This window comes from Jaculus jaculus, chromosome X (assembly GCF_020740685.1).
Source record: "Jaculus jaculus isolate mJacJac1 chromosome X, mJacJac1.mat.Y.cur, whole genome shotgun sequence".
NCBI lineage: Eukaryota > Metazoa > Chordata > Mammalia > Rodentia > Dipodidae > Jaculus > Jaculus jaculus.
In genome coordinates, this window is record NC_059125.1 from 69,212,832 (window position 1) to 69,232,872 (window position 20,041).

The window sequence follows — 20,041 nt, forward strand, 5'->3', positions numbered from 1 at the left end:
CTTGGGACCTGGGGAACCGAGCCTCAAACCGGGGTCCTTAGGCTTCACAGGCGAGCACTTAACCGCTAGGCCATCTCTCCAGCCCTGGGATATTTTTTATAATCATGGAAGTTGTTAATAAAAATTTGACAAAAAAGAGACACTGATTGAAAGGGGGAGGGGCTATGATGGAGAGTAGAGTTTTAAAGAGGAAAGTGAGGGTAGGGAGGGCGTTACCATGGGATATGTTAATAATCATGGAAGTTGTTAATAAAAAAATTGGAAAAAAAAGCAGTTGAGGGGGTTAGGAAGATAGCCTAGTGGTTAAAGGTGCTTGCTTAATACTAAGTCTGCAGCTTGGGTTAAATTCCCAACCCGCCCAGAAAAGGTACAGAAAAAGTAGCACAAGCATCTGTTGTTTGTTTGCAATGGCAAGAGGCCCTACATGCACACACACACAATGCACAAATACATGAATAATGTTTTTAAACTTGAGTAGGGGTTGAGGACTTGACTCAGTCAGTAAAGCATTTGCCATTCAAGCATGAGGACCTGACTTGGGATCCCTAGAACTACTCATATAAATGCCAGGCAAGGTAGTGTGTTAACTGTACTCGCTGTGCTGGGAATGCAGAGACAGACAGATCCCCACGCAAGCTAGTTAACTAATCTAGCCAATCAGTTCTCTGAGTTCAGTGAGAAAGCCTGTCTCAATGAATAAGGTAGACAATGTCTGAGGAAAATACCTAATGCCAACCTCTGACCTCCACTTGCCCATGTGCACCCATACGCATATGAACATTCATTCACACATGCATCTGTTACACATATTAATTCAAGAGAGAAAAAGATAAGAAATAGAATTATTTGGGTGGCTTGCCTTATTGCACAACTACATGCCATTTTTTATAGACTGGGATTGCTGCTCATGGATTTGTGTAACACAATAGCCTGAGATGAATTCAAGTAAGTGTCACAAACCTGCAGATCAGGATGTGCTGAAGAGCTAGAAACCTCAACTCCTGGAGCTCCAAGCTGGATCCCAAAACTGTCTTCTCTCTGCTCCACCCCTTCCTGCCATGTGTTCTACAGAGATTCTCCTTGTGCTGGGAGAACACCAAGTCCAGAGACTACTGTGGCAGCATCTGTCCTCATCCCAAGACTCCAAAATTAAAAGAAGCTCTTTCTTTCTTTTTTTTTTAAATTATTTATTTATTTATTTGAGAGCAACAGACACAGAGAGAAAGACAGAGGGAGAGAGAGAGAATGGGTGCGCCAGGGCTTCCAGCCTCTGCAAACGAACTCCAGACGCGTGCGCCCCCTTGTGCATCTGGTTAACGTGGGACCTGGGGAACCGAGCCTCGAACCGGGGTCCTTAGGCTTCACAGGCAAGAGCTTAACCGCTAAGCCATCTCTCCAGCCCAGAAGCTCTTTCTTGAGACTAGCTAGAAAGAAGAGTAGGGATTTGAAGGAGAGAACAGGGAGAGCTGTGCAAGGGGATTATGATCATGGTATAGTATTTATATTTATAGAAGTTGTTAATAAAAGAGTTTTGACAACAAAAACAAAAAAGAGGAGGAAAAGATCATGACATCAAAATAAAAGAGAGACAGATTGAGAAGGGGAGGAGATATGATGGAGAGTGGAGTTTCAAAGGGGAAAGTGGGGGGAAGGGAGGGTATTACCATGGGATATTTTTTTATAATCATGGAAGTTGTTAATAAAAGTTTGAAAAAAATAAAAAAAGAATACAGCTAAGTCCCCTTTCTCTTTCTCTCTGTCACTCTCAAATAAATAAATAAAAATAAACAAAAAAACTTAAGCTTTTTTTTTTTTTGGTTTTTCGAGGTAGGGTCTCACTCTAGCCCAGGATGATTTGGAATTCACTATGAGGTCTCAGGGTGGCCTCAAAGTCATAGTGATCCTCCTACCTCTGCCTTCCAAGTGCTGCAATTAAAGGCATATACCACCACATCTGACTAAAAAGCTTTTTATTTCTTTAGTTTTGTTTTTTGAGGAAGGGTCTTGTTCTAGTCCATGCGGACCTGGGATTCAATATGTGGTCTCAGGGTGGCCATGAAATCAGAGCGATCCACCTACCTTTCCCTCCTTAGTGCTGGCATTAAAGGCGTGTATCACCAGGCCCAGCTAAAAAGCTTTTCTTGAAGCCGGGCATGGTTGTGCAGAGGTAGGAGGATCATTGTGAGTTCAAGGCCACCCTGAGACTCCATAGTGAATTACAGGTCAGTCTGGGCTAGAGTGAGATCCTACCAATAAATAAATAAAAAAGCCTTTTATTTTATTTATTTTGCTAATATATTTGAGAAAAATGCAGAGAGGGAGAGACAGAACGGGTGCACCAGGGCCTCTAGTCACTGCAAATGAACTGCAGACGCATGTGCCTCCATGTGTATCTGGCTTACATGGTCACTGGGGAATTGAAAGTGGGTCATTAGGGTTTGCTGGTAGGTGCCTTAACCACTACACTATCTCTCCAGCCCTAAAAGGCTTTAAAAAAATTATTTATTTAAGGGGGGACAGAGAGAGAGAATGGGCACACCAGGGCCTCCAGCCACTGCAAAGGAACTCCAGACGCATGTTCCACCTTGTGCATCTGGCTTATGTGGGACCTGGGGAATCAAACTGAGGTCCTTTGGCTTTGCAGGCAAATGCCTTAACTGCTAAGCCATCTCTCCAGCCCCTAAAAAGTTTAAAAAAAAAAAAAAAAGAATGAGCGTGGTGGCGCATGCCTTTAATCCCAGCACTTGGGAGGCAGAGGTAGGAGGATCGCCATGAGTTCGAGGCCACCCTTAGACTCCATAGTGAATTCCAGGTCAGCCTGGGCTAGAGTTAGACCCTACCTCAAAAAACAAAAAAAAAAAAAAAAAAAAAAAAAAAGAATGGAAAATAAAATAAAAATAATAACAAATAAAAAAGAATGGAGCCAGACATGGTAGCGCAGGCCTCCAATCCCAGCATTCAGGAGAATGGGTTAACAGGCCTTAAACATGGTAGGCAGTGCTCTCTACCACTGAGCACAGCTTCAGCCTAGAATATTACTTAAAAAATTTTTTTTGGCCGGGAGTGGTGGCGCACGCTTTTAATCCCAGCACTTGGGAGGCAGAGGTAGGAGGATCACCATGAGTTCAAGGCCACCCTGAGACTCCATAGTGAATTCCAGGTCAGCCTGGGCTAGAGTGAGACCCTACCTTGAAAAACCACCATAATTTTTTTTTTTTTGAGGTAAGGTTTTACTCTACTCCAGGCTAACCTGGTGTTCATGCTGTTCCAGGGTAGCCTCAAACTTTCAGTGAGTGATCTTTCTACCTCTGCCTCCCAAATGCTGAGATTAAATGCATGCACCACCACGCTCGGCTGGGCTTGATTTTTTTTAATATTTTTATTTATTTATCTGAGAGAGAATGAAAGAGGCACAAAGAAAAAGTGAGTATAGGCACAACAGGGCCTCCTGCAACTGTAAATGAAAACCAGACACATGTGCCACTTTGAGTATCTGGCTTTACGTGGGTTCAGGGGAAAGAAATCAGGCCATCAGGCTTTACAAGTAAGCACCTTTAACCACTGAGTCATCTCTCCAGCCCCATACTTTTCATATTTGAAAATTAGCTTACCAAGCAGCAAGTTTCCTAATGGCATCTTCTTATGGTAGTTTGAGATGCCCCTCTCTCCCTGTTCTCCATTTCTGGATAGTACCCTATTCTCATTTACACCCTTCCACTTTCATAGCCTTTTGCTGTATTACCCTTCCTACTCTCCTCCCTTCAAATCTCTGTTATATATCCTTTTGTAGTTTCCTGATTTCTTGACACACTCCCATATAAATATAACAATTACCCACTAGGAACTGCATATGAGAGAGCATACTTGTCTTTCTATGCCTGGAAAACCTCACTGACTGAGGCCTTCATGACCCCACAGTGAATAATACCATAATCCTAGTGAGGAGGGTCCCCAGGGTAATGGGAGCAGAGGCGAGGGAATCAAAGAGTGTAAGATGTTATACATAAAATTTTTAAGTGAGTTGGGCCTCATGGCACACTTCTTTAATCTCAGCACTTGGGGAAGGCTCACTTAATATAATCGTTTTCTCTTTCATCCATTTTCTGGCAAATTTCATAATTTGAGTTTTCTTTACAACTGAATAAAAATCCACTCTGTATACGTATCACATTTTCACTGTCCAGTCATCAGTTGATGGATTCATGTCATTTCCTTGATACTGTGAATACTGTAGCAATTAACATGGATTCACAAGTATCTCTGTGGTATGGTATAAAGTTCTTTGATATATATGCTCAAAAGTGGTGTATTTCTTTTTTTCTACTTAAAATTTTTTTTTTTTTTTGGTTTTTCGAAGTAAGGTCTCACTCTAGCTCAGGCTGACCTGGAATTTACTATATAGTCTCAGGGTGGCCTCAAACTCATGGCGATCATCCTACCTCTACCTCCAGAATGCTGGGATTAAAGGCATGCACCACCACATCCAGCTTTCTTTGTTTTCCGAGGTAGGATTTCACTCTAGCCTAAGCTGACCTGGAATTTACTACATAGTCTCAGGGTGGCCTCAAATTCATGGTAAATTTAATCTCAGCCTTCCCCAAGTGCTGAGATTAAAGAAGTGTGCCATGAGGCCCGACTCACTTTTAAAAATTTTATATATGGAGCCGGGTGTGGTGGCGCATGCCTTTAATCCCAGCACTCTGGAGGCAGAGGTAGGAGGATCGCCATGAGTTCAAGGCCACCCTGAGATGACAGAGTTAATTCCAGGTCAGCCTGGACCAGAGTGAGACCCTACCTCGAAAAACCAAAAAAAAAAAAAATATATATATATATATATATATATATATGACATCTTATACTCTTTGATTCCTCGCCTCTGCTCCCATTACCCTGGGGACGTTCCTCACTAGGATTATGGTATTATTCACTGTGGGGTCATGAAGGCCTCAGTCAGTCTCTGAGGGGTAGCAGGGCCTTGTGCCTCAGGGTATTCTTACCAAGTCTGTGGCTCTTACAATTTTTCTGGCCCCTCTTCCACAATGTTCCCTGGGCCATGACAGGCCTGTTGGCAGTCTGATTTAGTACTGATTATACATTATTTCTTTTGTTGTGCTTTAGATCATGCTTACCATTCACAATTTCCTTTGGTATACATAAATAAATGACCTAAAGTCAACCAATAAAGCAGTTTATGCACTATTATTTGCCAAGTTTCAACACTGGCAATGAAAGAAAGGGAGTTAGAATCAAATTTAAAAAAAAAATTTATTGGGCTAGAGAGATGTGGTTTAGTGGTGAAGGCTCCTGCCTGCTAAGCCAAAGGACCAGGGTTCAATTCCCCAGGATCCACATAAGCCAGCTACACAAAGTGACACATGTACCTGGAGTTCCTTTGCAGCAGCTAAAGAGTCTGGTGCACCCATTCTCTCTCTCTAACTCTCCCTCTCTCCCTCTCTCCCTCTCTCTCACTCTCTCTCTCTCTCTCTCTCTCTCTCTCTCTCTCACACACACACACACACACACACACACACACACACGGAGAGAGATAAAAAAAAAATTAAAAAAATTACTGACTGCTGTGTGTGGTGTCCCATGACTTTAAATCACAACATTTGAGAAGCTAACGTAGGAGGATAGCTGTAAATTCATGGCCAGCCTGACATGACAGTGAATTCCAGGTCAGCCTGGGCTAGAATGAGATCCTACCTCGAAAAACAAAACAAAACAAAATAACTATTGAGATAAAGCTTACATAACCTATAATTTATCATATATTAACCATTTTAAAAATTTACATTTTAGTGTTGCTTTCTTAAAAATAATCTGCAGGGGGCTGGAGGGATAGCTTAGCAGTTAAGGTGCTTGCCTGCAAAGACCCAGGTTCGATTCCCCAGAACCCATGTAAGCCAGATACACAAGGTGGCACATGCATCTGGAATTTGTTTGCAGTGCTGGAGGCCCTGGACCACCCGTTATCTCTGTCTGTCTTTCTCTCTCACTCAAATAAAATAAATATAAAAAAGTAGGGCTGGGGTTGAAGAAATGGCCCAGTGGTTAAGGCGCATTCCTGCAAAGTCTTATTAACCAACTAACTAAACAACCAAGCCTGGTTTGATTCCCCAGTATCCACGTAAAGCCAGATGCACAAAGTGCCCAGACGCCCTTGTTTGCTCTCTCTCTCCATGCTTGCAAATGAATAAATATATATTTTTAAGTAGGGCTGGAGAGATGGCTCAGTGGTAAAGACGCATGCCTGTGAAGCCTAAGGACCCAGGTTCAATGCTCCAGGTCCCAGTGAGCCAGATGCACATGGTGGCACATGCATCGGGAGTTCATTTGCAGTGGCTAGAGGCCTTGGTGTGCCCTTCTCACTTGCTCTCTCTGTCTCAAATAAATAAATATAAAGCCGGGCGTGGTGGCACACACATTTAATCCCAGCACTCGGGAGGCAGAGGTAGGATCGCCGTGAGTTCGAGGCCACTCTGAGACTCCATAGTGAATTCCAGGTCAGCCTGGCCTAGAGTGAGACCCTACCTCAAAAAGTAAAAATAAATGTTTCTACTAGGCACTTCTGCTTTTAGTTCAGGGAGAAGTTAATAAATATAATCTGTGGCTGTGGAGATAGCTTAGCAGTTAAGGCATTTGCCTGTGAAGCCTAAGAACCCAGGCTCAATTCCCGAGTACCCACATAAGCCAGATGTACAAGTTGGCACATGCATTTGGAGTGGCTAGAGGCCCTGGACCACCAATTCTCTATCCACTGCCTCTTTCTCTCTCAAATAAATAAAGAACAAATAAAATTTCACTGGTAGGAGCTGGAGAGATGGCTTAGCAGTTAAGTGCTTGCCTATGAAGCCTAAGGACCCCAGTTCAAGGCTCAATTCCCCAGGACCCACATTAGCCAGATGCACAAGGGGGCGCACACATCTGGAGTTCATTTGCAGTGGCTTAACCACTATATTCTTAAAAAGTTTTTTTTTTAAGTGATTTTTATAAAAAGATATAAAGGGAAGAGAAGGAAGGGGGAGGTTGGTATTGTATATATGTAGGTACAATGATTAAGATGAGGAGGTAATATGATGGAGAATGGAATGTCAAAGGAGAAAGTGTGGGGGGGAGGGAGGGTATTACCATGGGATTTTTTTTTAAATCATGGAAAATGTTAATAAAAAATAAATAAAAGAAGGAATTACCATGGGATATTTTTTATAATGATGGAAAATGTTAATAAAAAATTTTAAATTAAAAAAAATTAAATAAAAAATAAATTAAAAAAAAGAGATTTTGGGGGCTGGAGAGATGTCTTAGCAGTTAAGTGCTTGCCTGTGAAGCCTAAGGACCCCAGTTCAAGGCTTGATTCTCCAGGACCTACGTTAGCCAGATGCACAAGGGGGCACACACGTCTAGATAGAGTTCGCTTGCAGTGGCTGGAGGCCCTGGCGTGCCCATTCTTTCTCTGCCTCTTTCTCTCTGTCTGTCGCTCTCAAATAAATAAATAAACATAAAACAAAAAATTAAAAATAATAATAATAATTTTTTTATGTATTTGACAGAGAAAGAGGGAGAGAGAATGGGCATGCCAGGGCCTCCAGCCACTGTGCAGCTGGCTAATGTGGTTCCTGGGGAATCGAACCTGGGTCCTTTGGCTTTGCAGGCAAAGGCCTTAACTGCTAAGCCATTGTTCCAGCCCAAAAATCACTTTTTATTTAAGAAGAAATGACCAAGCATGGTGACACACACCTCTAATCCCAACACCAGGGAGTCTGAGGCAAGAGGACCTCAAGTTCAATGACAACCTGAACTATATAGTGAGACCCTATCTAAAATGACAGGGGGGGTGGGGAGGGAATGGGTACACCAGAGCCTCTTGCCACTACAATGAATCCCAGACACATGGTCCATTCTGTGCATCTGCCTTTATGTGGGTACTGGGGCATCAATCCAGGCTGTTAGGCTTTGTAAGCAAGTGTGTTAACATCTGAGTCATCTCTCAAACCCCTCTTTCTTTTAATCATTAGTGATGCTGATCGTCTTCATATGAAAATATGCTTACTGGCAATTTATAAATCTTTGGAAAATTGCAATTAAATCCTCTTTAAAAATATTTTTGAGGCTGGGCATGGTGGCACACACCTTTAATCTCAGCACTCAGAAGGCAGAGGTAGGAGGATTGCTGTGAGTTTGAGGCCACCCTAAAACTATAGTGAATTCCAGGTAGGCATGAGTTAGAGGGAGACCTTATGTTAAAAAAAAAAAAAAGGCCAGCCATGGTGGCTCACACCTTTAATCCCAGCACTTGGGAGGCAGAGGTAGGAGGATCACCATGAGTTCAAGGCCACCCTGTGACTACATAATGAGTGCCAGGTCAGCCTGGGCTACAGTGAGACCCTACCTCGAAAAACCAAAAAAAAAAAAAAAATTGAATCATGGTCACCCTATGTTACCCATGCTGGCACTGAATGAATAGCAAGTGTGTTAACATCTGAGTCATATCTCAACCCCCCCCCCTTTCTTTTAATAATTAGTGATGCTGATCGTCACTATATGAAAATATGCTTACTGGCCATTTATAAATTTTTGGAAGATTGTAATTTTTAAGTCCTTTTCAAAAATATTTTTGAGGCTGGGCATGGTGGCACACACCTTTAATCTCAGCACTCAGGAGGCAGAGGTAGGTATATTACTGTGAGTTTGAGGCCACCCTAAAATTATAGTGAATTCCAGATCACCTTGGGCTAGAGGAAGACCTTAACTCAAAAAAAAAAAAAAAAAAAAAGCCAGGCATGGTGGCTCATGCCTTTAATCCAAGTACTTGGGAGGCAGAGGTAGGAGGATCACCATGAGTTCAAGGCCACCCTGTGACTACATAATGAGTGCCAGGTCAGCCTGGGCTAGAATGAGACCCTACATCAAAAAACCAAAAAAGAGGGCTGGAGAGATAGCTTAGCGGTTAAGCGCTTGCCTGTGAAGCCTAAGGACCCCAGTTCGAGGCTCGGTTCCCCAGGTCCCACGTTAGCCAGATGCACAAGGGGGCCCACGCGTCTGGAGTTCGTTTGCAGAGGCTGGAAGCCCTGGCGCGCCCATTCTCTCTCTCTCCCTCTATATGTCTTTCTCTCTGTGTCTGTCGCTCTCAAATAAAAAAAAAAGAAAAAAATATTGAAATGGAATTTCAAAGGGGAAAGTGTGGGGGTGGGGAGGGAGGGAATTACCATGGGTTTTTTTTTATAATCATGGAAAATGTTAATAAAAATTTAAAAATTTTTAAAAAAATTTAAAAAAGAAAAAATATTGAATCATGGTCACCCTATGTTACCCATGCTGGCATTGAACAAATGAATCTCTAGTCTCTACCACCCAGGCATGTACCACTGTGCTCAGCTTAAAAACAAATGTCATCCCTTTTTCTCCCCATCACATTGTTGTTAGTAAGTTTTAGAAGTTTTCTCTCTTTCTCTTTTGATTGTTATTTAGAGGCAGAGTCTCACTGTCGTCCAGGCTGAGCTTGAACTAAAGCTAAAATTTCCCTGCCTCAGCCTCCTGAGTGTTGTGATTACAGGTACAAAATACCACACCACTTAGGAGTTACTTATGAATGCAAGATGTTAACAATGTCTTTAATATATTTGACTTGCAAATATTTTCTTCTGTTAATATTAACTTTTTAAAAATTTTATTTATTTGAAAGCGACAGACAGAGAGAGAAAGAGGTAGATAGAGAATGGACACACCAGGGCCTCTAGCCACTGCAAAGGAAGTATAGAGCCTGCACCCCTTGTGCATCTGGCTAACGTGGGTCCTGGGGAATCAAGCCTCGAACCAGGGTCCTTAGGCTTGACAGACAGGCACTTAACCACTAAGCCCTCTCTCCAGCCCAACTTTTTTTTTTTTTTTAAGAGATAGGGTCTCACTCTAGCTCAGGCTGACCTGGAATTTACTATATAGTCTCAGGGTAGCCTCGAACTGACAGCAATTCTCCTACCTCTGCCTACCAAGTGCTAGGATTAAAGGCGTGCACCAGCACACCTGGCTAGTATTATTAGTATTAAAAAATATTTACTTACTTATTTGAGACAGAAACAGGCAGATAAAGAGAGACTGAAGAGGACTGGAGAAATGGCTTAGCAGCTAAGGCACTTGCCTGCAAAGCCAAAGGACCTCGGTTCAATTCCTTAGTACCCATGTAAGCTAGATGCACAAGGTACCGCATGCATCTGGAATTTGTTTGCAGTGGCTGGAGGCCTTGGCGTGGCCATATTCTCTCTCTCTCATACTCATTCTCTCTCTTTCCCTCTCTCAAATAAATAAAAGTATCTTTAAAAAAGACTGAAGAGATGGCTCAGTGGTTGAGGCACTTGCTTATAAAGCCTAATGACCCAGGTTCTATTCCCCAGTACCCATGTAAAGCCAGATGCATAAAGTAGTGCAGGCATCTGCAGTTTGTTTGCAGCAGTTGCAGGCCCTAGTGCACCTATTCTCTCTGTCTCTTTCTGTTTCTGCTTGAAAACCAATAAATATTTAAAAAATAAAATAAAATAAATTAAATGCTCTTAAAGTGTTCTTGGGAAATAGGCTCAAACTAGAGGGCCGGGGCCAACTAAGTGTTATCAAGTTAAAAATAAAGGACAGTACATGACTTTTTAATTTTTATATTTGTTTTGTTTTCCTATTTCCTTGTGGCTTAGAATGTAAAACTGTTAAAATACTTGTTCTGAATAAGTATTTATCTTTTGTATTACTAAGAAATACAATAAAATATATAATAAAACAAGAAGCTGGGCATGGTGGTGCATGCCTTTAATCCCAGCACTCGGGAGGCAGAGGTAGGAGGATCACTGTGAGTTCAAGGCTATCTTGAGACTACATAGTGAATTCCAGATCAGTCTGGGCTAGAGTGAGACTCTACCTCAAAAATAAATAAATAAATAAATAAATAAATAAATAAATAACAAGAAAGCTGGGCGTGGTGGCACATGCGTTTAATCCCAGTACTAGAGAGGCAGAGGTAGGAGGATTGCTGTGAGTTCAAGGCCGCCCTGAGACTAAATAGTGAATTCCAGGTCAGCCTAGCCTGAGCTAGAGTGAAACCCTACCTTGAAAAACTGAAGGAAAAAGACAACAAAACCTCTGTCTAATAAATAAATTTTTAAAAGTATTTTTTAAAAATGGGCTGGAGGGCTGGCTTACTGGTTAAGGCGTTTGCCTGCAAAGCCAAAGGACCCAGGTTCGATTCCGCCGGATCCATGTTAGCCAGATGCACAAGGGGGCTCACACATCTAGAGTTCGTCTGCACTAGCTGGAGGCCCTGGTGCACCCATTCTCTCTCTCTCTGTCAAAATAAATAAATAAATAAATGTAAAATATTTTTTAAAAATGGGCTGGAAAGATGACTTAGCCATTAAAACACTTGCCTGTGAAGCCAAAGGACCAATATTTGATTTTCCAGGTCCCACATAAGCCAGATGCATAGTGTAGCGCATGTGCCTGGAGTTCACTGGCAGTGGCTAGAAGCCCTGGTGTGCCCATTCTCTCTCTTTCACTTTGTCTGTCTCAAATAAGTTTTAAAAATATTTTTAAAATATATAGGATATGATGGAGAATGGAATTTCAAAGGGGAAAGTGAGGGGAGAGAAGGTATTACCATGGGATACTTTTTATAATCATGGAAAATGTTAATAAAAATTGAGAAAAAAAAAATAATATATAGCTGTGGTGACATTTTGCCAGGCATGGATGATTGCAGCAGGAGGATTTCTAGCTTAAGGCCAGCCTGAGCTACATACCAAGATCCTGTCTCAAAATGAAAGACAGTAAGTCATCACTGTCAAAAATTCAGGAAATATCAATATGTGAGACAAAAATGGAAAGTTTTTTTTCACCACTAAACTCCCAGAGATAGCCACTGTATGGAACTGTCATGTATCCTATGGTTTCTATCTACACACACACACAGACACACACACACACACAGACACACACACACACACACACACACACAGTTTAATATTAACATATGTAACAGTAATGAGACTTTGAGAATTCAAAATTAGCATTGCTTTACACCTTGTTTTACATGTAAGAGTCACTTGGGATTCTCTAAAAGGTCACATCAGGGATTGGGGTGATTGTTCAATGGTTAAAGGCACTTGCTTGCAAAGTCTGCTGGCTGGGTTCAGTTCCCCAGACTCCCATGTAAAGACAGCCAGCCATTCACTTGCAGTGGCAAGAAACCCTGGTTTATATGTATGTACACACACACACACACAGGTGTGCACACATGTAGGTAGGGTTTCACTTTAGCCCAGGCTCACCTGGAAATCACTCTGTATTCTCAGGGTGGCCTCGAACTCATGGCGATCCTCCTAACTCTGCCTCCCCAGTGCTGATGATATTAAAGATATGTACCACCACGCCTGATTCAGACTTAGCTTTTTAGAATTTATCACAGAGGGAGAGAAAGAGAGTGAGAATGGGTGCGCCAGGGCCTCTAGCCACTGCAAATGAACTCCAGATGCATGTGCCACCACGTGCATCTGGGTTACATGGAACGTGGAGAACTGAAATTGGGCCCTTAGGTTTCACAGGCAAGAGCCTTAACTGCTAAGCCATCTCTCAAGCCCAGAGACTTAGCTTTTAATTCTATGAAATAGTTTGTATGCAGTGGCTAGAGGCCCTGGCGTGCCCATTCTCTCTTTCTCTGTCATAAATAAATAAATTGAATAAAAGAAAATAATGAAATAGCATCAGAATGACTGATCTACAATCTTAGACCTTGTTCTGCAATAGTTAACTGTGTAAATTTAGGACTGGATTTTTTTTTTCACCTAAAAAATAAGAGACTCAGCATGGTGGTTCATACCTTTAATCACAGCACTCAGGAGGCAGAGATAGGAGGATCGCTGTGAGTTCGAGGCCACCCTGAAAGTACATAGTGAATTCCAGGTCAGCCTGGGCTAGATGAGCCCTTACCTCGAAAAAACAAATATAAATAAATAAATAAAAATAAAAATAAGCCGGGCGTGTTGGCGCACGCCTTTAATCCCAGCACTCGGGAGGCAGAGGTAGGAGGATTGCTGTGAGTTTGAGGCCACCCTGAGAATACAGAGTTAATTCCAGGTCAGCCAGAGCTAGAGTGAGACCCTACCTTGAAAAACCAAAAATAAATAAATAAAATAAAATAAAAATGGGGGAAGGGAGGCTGAAGAAATGGTTCAGCAATTAAACGTGCTTGTTTGCAAAGCCTGACAGCCCCAGGGTTCAATTCCCAATGTAAAGCCAGTCACACAAAGGAGCTCATGTACCTGGAATTTGCAGAGGAAGGATACCCTGGCACATTCATTCCCATTCTCTTTTTCTCTCCCCAAATAAATATGTAAAAAAATATTAGAGGGTAGCTCGGCATAGTCGTTCATGCCTTTGATCCCAGCACTTGAGAGTGGGGGTAAAGTAGGAGGATCGCGTGAGTTCCAGACCAGCTGAAGCTTGAGTAAGACCCTGCCTCGACAACACAAACACACACAAATATTGGAAGCTAAAAGTAATTGCTCCTAATATGTTAAAGTTTAAGTCACGAATGAAACACTGTGCAAAAATTCATCTGCGTGAATTGCTAAACGGGGCATGTGGGGCGGGGTGGAGGTGAGATCTGGGTGTGGTGGCAGTTCGAAATCTAAGGCAGGAGTACTTTGAGTTCGTGGCCAGGCTAGGCTACAGTGTGAGACCCAGTCTTAAATCAAAGCAAAAACAGAACAAAGAGAACACAAACCCAAAAGAACTAATGTATCTCTTTAATATCCCCAAGCCTGTAATGTATGTTCCGCAAGAAGGGATTTTGTTTTGTTCAGGAATGTCTGTCAACACATGAGAAGAGTGCCTAACACGCTTTATGGTGGTTGAATGTTTGAATATATGGATAGTGTAATAAAACTGGCATGATTCGGTCGTCTAATTTGGTCACTCCGGAACTGAAAAATGATACAAAATAGCTCTTACCCACCTCCTGGGAGTTACATTTCCCAACAGCAGGACTCCCTTGGAGCTAAAAATCAAACTCCCCAGTCTCAACACCTAACGTGGCCCAAACTCAAAACAGTGTCAAAACGTGTAGTTTTGCCTCTTTCCAAGCCAAGGGAACTCGTCACCCCACTCTCAGACTTGGCAGTTCTTTCTTTCTCAAGAGGAACCGTTCTGAAAACGAACTCAAGACAGCCAAAAAGGCAAGGACCCACCCGACTAGAAAACGAGAGGAGTGAAAACCCTTGCAAGCCCCACACACGGGGAAAAGTCCCCGTGGCAGCAGAGCGCGTCCTCACCTCCTTCTTTCTCTGAGCAGAGACCGAGGGAACCTTGTAAGTGAGAAGCAGCGCCACCGCCATGGTCGTCGAAACACACCAAAACCACGTCCGCGCTGCCATGTTCCTTCCTCGCCCAGAGAGGGCGAAACTTTCCTCCCGCGGGGCGAAGGTGGGGCGTGAGACTAAACCGACCTTGGCCTTTCCTCATTGGCTGAGCTCATCCTTGCTAGGCGACCTTTCACATGACGTCACAGAGCGCTACAGCCAGACGCCCGCTAAAAGCAACTTCCCTTCCGATTGGTCCCAGCTAGCCAATAGAAAAAGGATAATCTGGAGGGTTTTCATTGGTCGGCTAAGAATGCTACACCGCCCCTTTCATTTTGCGGAAAGGGGTTGCGGTTCGTGACTGTTCTAACACGCGTGCGCAGTTGTGAACTGTTGCAGCCTTTTAGTACAAAATAACTTGGAGTGTTTAAAACGGACTCACTCTCCCCAAAAAGACTCATTCAGAATTCTTTGAAATTCTACCCAGTCGTGGAGGTGCGCTCAGTAATCTCCGCACCTGGGGGAAGGTGGAGGCAGGAAGATCAAGAATTCAGGGTCATCCTCTTAATACATAGCGAGTTCAAGCCAGCCTCTGATGTATTATACCCAGTCTCAAAAAAAATTGGGGGATGGTGGCTGGAGAGATGGCTTAGTAGATAAAGTGCTTACCGAAAAGCCTAAGGACACAGATTCAAATCCCCAGTACCCACAGTAGTAGCTAGAGGCCCTAGTGTACCCACTTCCTCCTCTCTCTGTCCCAAATAAATAATAAATATAGCTGGGCATGGTGGCGTACTCCTTTAATCCCAGCACTCTGGAGGCAGAGGCAGGATTGCCATGAGTTTGAGGCCACCCTGAGACTACAGAGTGAATTCCAGGTCAGCCTGGGCTAGAGTGAGACCCTACCTCAAAAAACCAATAATAATAATAATAATAATAATAATAATAATAATAATAATAAATATAAATTGCTGGGCGTGGTGGCACACACTTTTAATACCAGCACTTGGGAGGCTGTGAGTTTGAGGCCACCCTGAGAGTACATAATGAATTTCAGGACAGCCTGGACTAGAATGAGAACTACCTTGGGGGGGGGGCACTTTTTCTGAAATCCACACCTTTCATGTAATATTCTATAAGAATGAGACCTAGCATCATGAGTGTCAGGAGCTTAGTTCCTCATACTGCATACTAAGTATTTCAAATAAAAATATTTTAAAAGGCAAATGTAAACCTGTGTCCCAAGAAACCTCTTCCTTAGAGTGACACGAACATATGTCTTCTCTCCTAGATAGGGTACAGGGGACAGACCCAAGGAGAATTACACCCAAACCTGTTTTTTTTTTTTTTTTTAATTTTTTTTTGTTTGTTTGTTGTTTTTCAAGGTAGGGTCTCACTCTGGTCCAGACTGACCTGGAATTAACTCTGTAGTCTCAGGGTGGCCTTGAACTCATGGCGATCCTCCTACCTCTGCCTCCCGAGTGCTGGGATTAAAGGCATGCGCCACCACGCACGGCTTAAAATGTTTTGTTTTTTTTTTTTGTTACTTTTCTTTATTATTTGAGAGCGACAGATGGAGAGAAAGAGGCAGATCGAGAGGGGGGGGGAGGGAGGGAGGGAGGGAGGGAGGGAGGGAGGGAGGGAGGGAGGGAGGGAGGGAGGGAGGGAGAGGGAAGGGGGGGGGAGAATGGGCATGTCAGGGCTTCCAGCCACCAGCCACTACAAACGAACTCCAGATGCATGCGCCCCCTTGTGCATATGGCTAATGTGGGTCTTGGGGAATCGAGCCTTGAACCAGGGTTCTTAGGCTTCACAGGCAAGTGCTTAAACGCTGAGCCATCTCTCCAGCCCCCAAACCAGTTTTGGTAAACCAATGAGAATGAATTACTTACAGAGCACCACAGAGCTTATGTGACACAAGGGCAGCTGCCTTACCACACATCATGGAGCCTTCTCTATTAGTTAACCTCCTGCCTCCTATATAATCTAGCTTTTCCCAAAATCACATGCAGCTTGGGGAAGGACAAGCAGGAATAATTGCTGTAACTTCAGATGAAAGCCTTGCAATCCCTTCCACTATCTACTAGGGAGTTGTCAATAGCTCCATCACGATTACTTATATAGAATGTATCACATTGTATCAGTGTTGTTCTACTCCAAAGTTGCCATAGTTATCAGGCCAAGGCATTGTTTTTATTAACAACTTCCATAATTTTTGTTTTGTTTTGTTTTTAGAAGTAGGGTCTCACTCTAGCCCAGGCTGACCTGGAATTCACTATGGAGTCTCAGGGTGGCCTCAAACTCACGGCAATACTCTTACCTCTGCCTCCCGAGTGCTGGGATTAAAGACGTGCGCCACCACGCCCGGCAGAACTTCCATAATTGTAAAAATATACCATGGTAATGCCCTATTCCTCCCACTTTCCCCTTTGAAACTCCATTCTCCATCATATATATCCCCTCACCATCTCAATCAGTTTCTCTTTTATTTTGATGTCATGATCTTTTCCTCCTATTATGATGGTCTTGTGTAGGGAGTGTCAGGCACTGTGAGGTCATGGATATCCAGGCCGTTTTGTTTCTGGGGGGAGCATGTTGTAAGAAGTCCTACCCTTCCTTTGGCTCTTACATTCTTTCTACCACCTCTTCCGTGATAGACCCTGAACCTTGGAAGGTGTGATAGACATATTGCAGTGTTGAACACTCCTGTCACTTCTTTCCAGCACCATGATGCCGTCTGAGTCATCCCAAGGTCACTGCCATCTGAAAAGAGAAGGTTATCTACCAAAGTGAGAGTAGCATTAATATATGGGTATGAACATTAAGAGAAGTGCTTACTGGGCAGTTTGATGAGCATAGTATATACATTTATCCAGACAGCAGCAGACTTTACACCCCTAGGGCTCATGAATAATTATTGTAGTTTTACAGTATCAGGGACGTATTCCTTCCCATGGAGTGGGCCTCCTGTCCAATTAGAGGCAGTTGGTTTCCACCATGACAGACATGCCACTATTGTACTCATTGGCTCATTTGCCCTGGCTGGCCAATTATAAGGCTTGCAGTGTCCACTGTTGAATATCTTCACTGGTGGTATCTCTTTTTCCTATTGAACTACATGTAGAATGGCTTCTTCCAGTTTTCTGTCAGCTGGTCTACATGGAGGAGGTTATCAGCTCAATTCCAGCAGGATTTCTCAGTGGCCTTGCAGCCCAAGTATGTGGAGTCTTCAGCAATAGGGTCTTATCATCTATTTCTGGTGGGAAATCAAGGCCTCGACAATGGCCTGTAATGTTTTGGGGCTATCAGGGACCTCTCTGACCAACAACTCTCTGGAAGGTATCAGGCCAAGGCATTCTTTACCTCAAGATGGCTACGTCTGCGGGGTGTAGTGGCACACGCCTTTAATCCCAGCATTTGGGAGGCAGAGGTAGGAGGATCGCTGTGAGTTCAAGGCCACTCTGAGACTACATAGTGAATTCCAGGAGAGCCTGAGCTAGAGTGAAACCCTACCTCAAAAAAAAAAAAAAAAAAAAAAAGATGGCTAAGTCTTATACCCAGAGGAAAAACACCTTGAAACACTGTCTCACAAGTCTGTAATCCTATCATTTAGGAAGTCGAGAAGAGGAAGGTTGAGGAGGGAAGAAAATTGCAGCAAATTTTATTTATGTTTGATTGTTTATTTATTTAGTTAGTTTTTCAAGGTAGGGTCTTGCTCTAGTCCAGGCTGACCTGGCATTTACTATGTATTTCTTTTTTTTTTTTTTCTTTTTTGGTTTTTCGAGGTATGGTCTCACTCTAGCTCAGGCTGACCTGGACTTCACTATGTAGTCTCAGGGTGGCCTTGAACTCAAGGCGATCCTCCTACCTCTGCCTCTCGAGTGCTGGGATTAAAGGCGTGCACCACATCGCCTGGCTTTTTATCACTATGTATTTCTCAGGCTGGCCTTGGTTCTACCTTTGCCTCAAAAGTGTTGGGATTAAAGGTGCACACTACCATGCTACCACATCTGGTTCACAGCAAATTTTAAGCCAGCCTGTTTTACATAGTGATTTCTAGGTCAGCCAGGGACACACAGAGAGAGACCCTGTCTTAAGGACCCAGGTTCGGTTCTCCAGGACCCACGTAAGCCAGATGTACAAGGGGCATGTGCATCTGGAGTTCACTTGCAATGGCTAGAGGTCCTGTCCTGCCTATTCTCTCTTATCTCCCTCTCTCTGTTTCTCTCTGCTTGCAAATAAATAAATAAAATAAAATAAAGAAAAATAAAACACAAAGAAAACTGAACCAAAAAAAAAAAAAAACAAGTGTTTTATTTGTAAACTGGAAGTGGTGTCCTCATGCGTGTAATCCAGTTTCTTCCAACAGTGAGGTAGTATTGCCAAGAGTTCCATGCCAGCCAGGGCCACAAAGCTATACCTTGTTTAAAAAAACAAAATTTTGCCGGGCATGGTGGCACACACCTTTAATCCCAACACTTGAGAGGCAGAGGTAGGAGGATCACCGTAGGTTCTAGGCCACCTTGAGACTACATAGTCAACTCCAGGTCAGCCTGGACCAGAGTGAGACCCTACCTTGAAAAACAACAACAACAACAAAAATATTTTTTTGTTGGGTGTGGTGGCCCATGTCTTTAATCCCAGCACTCGGGAGGCAGAGGTAGGAGGATCGCCATGAGTTCAAGGTCACCCTGAGACTACAAAGTGAATTCCAGGTTATCCTAGGCTAGAACAAAACCCTACCTGGAAGCCCCCACCAAAAAAAAAAAAATTGAGACAATGCTGGAGAGATGGTGAAGGACTCAGGAAGCCATAATAAGCCTCAGAATCATCAATAGGCCTAAGTTTCTGCTTCCCAGCAAGGATGATAAGGGGAAATAGACTACACCATGCGTTCCTTTGTCATAGATAAAGTTTGCTTAAAATAAGTTTGTTTAAAGTTCCTCAAATACACATAGCCAATTACAATAAAGGTTACCTAATCTGCTTGGAATCCCCCTAGCCCCCTGTCCACCAGCTTTGCCCATCAGTATCCTAAGCCTATCAGAAAAATACAATTACAGTTACTGTTTAAATCAACCAATCATGTAACCATTCTCCTACTTCTCCATATCTCTGTTTAAATCCCTATAAAAATCCTGCCCCCCTGCTGCTCGGGGCTCTTGTATGGATCCACTGCCTTGGTAAAGTCAAGAGCCCGAATTTAAACCCAAAATTAAGCTCTTTGCTGTTGCATACGTGTTAGACTCTCAGTGGTCTTTGGGGATTCTGTGATCTTGGCCTAACAATGCTCAGCAGTTAAGGTACTTGCCTGTAAAGCCAAAAACCCAGGTTTGATTACATAGTACCCACATAAAGGCAGATGTACAAGGTGGCACGTGCATCTGGGGTTCTTTTTATTTTATTTTATTTATTTTTTGGTTTTTTGAGGTAGGGTCTCTCTCTAGCTCCAGCTGACCTAGAATTCACTCTGTAGTCTCAGAGTGGCCTGGAACTCATTTTGATCCTCCTACCTCTGCCTCCCGAGTGCTGGGATTAAAGGCGTGCGCCACCACGCCAGTTCTTTTTCTTTTTGAGGTAGGGCTTCACTCTAGCCCAGATTGACCTGGAATTCTATATGCAGTCTCAGGGTGGCCTTGAAGTCATGGTGATCCTCTTACCTCTGCCTCCCAAGAGCTGTGATTAAAGGCACCATGCCTGGCTCT

At 43.2% G+C, this 20,041-nt stretch overlaps 1 protein-coding gene across 1 annotated transcript in view; it reads right to left on the bottom strand.

The window, feature by feature from the left end:
* Positions 1–14,459, bottom strand: part of Magt1 (magnesium transporter 1) — an 87,615-nt gene extending 73,156 nt beyond the window's left edge. The window contains exon 1 of the mRNA XM_004666977.2: positions 14,310–14,459. Coding sequence (XP_004667034.1) covers positions 14,310–14,411 — 102 coding nt within the window. The 5' untranslated portion in view covers positions 14,412–14,459. The remainder of the gene's footprint in view (positions 1–14,309) is intronic.
* Positions 14,460–20,041: the final 5,582 nt, after the last annotated feature.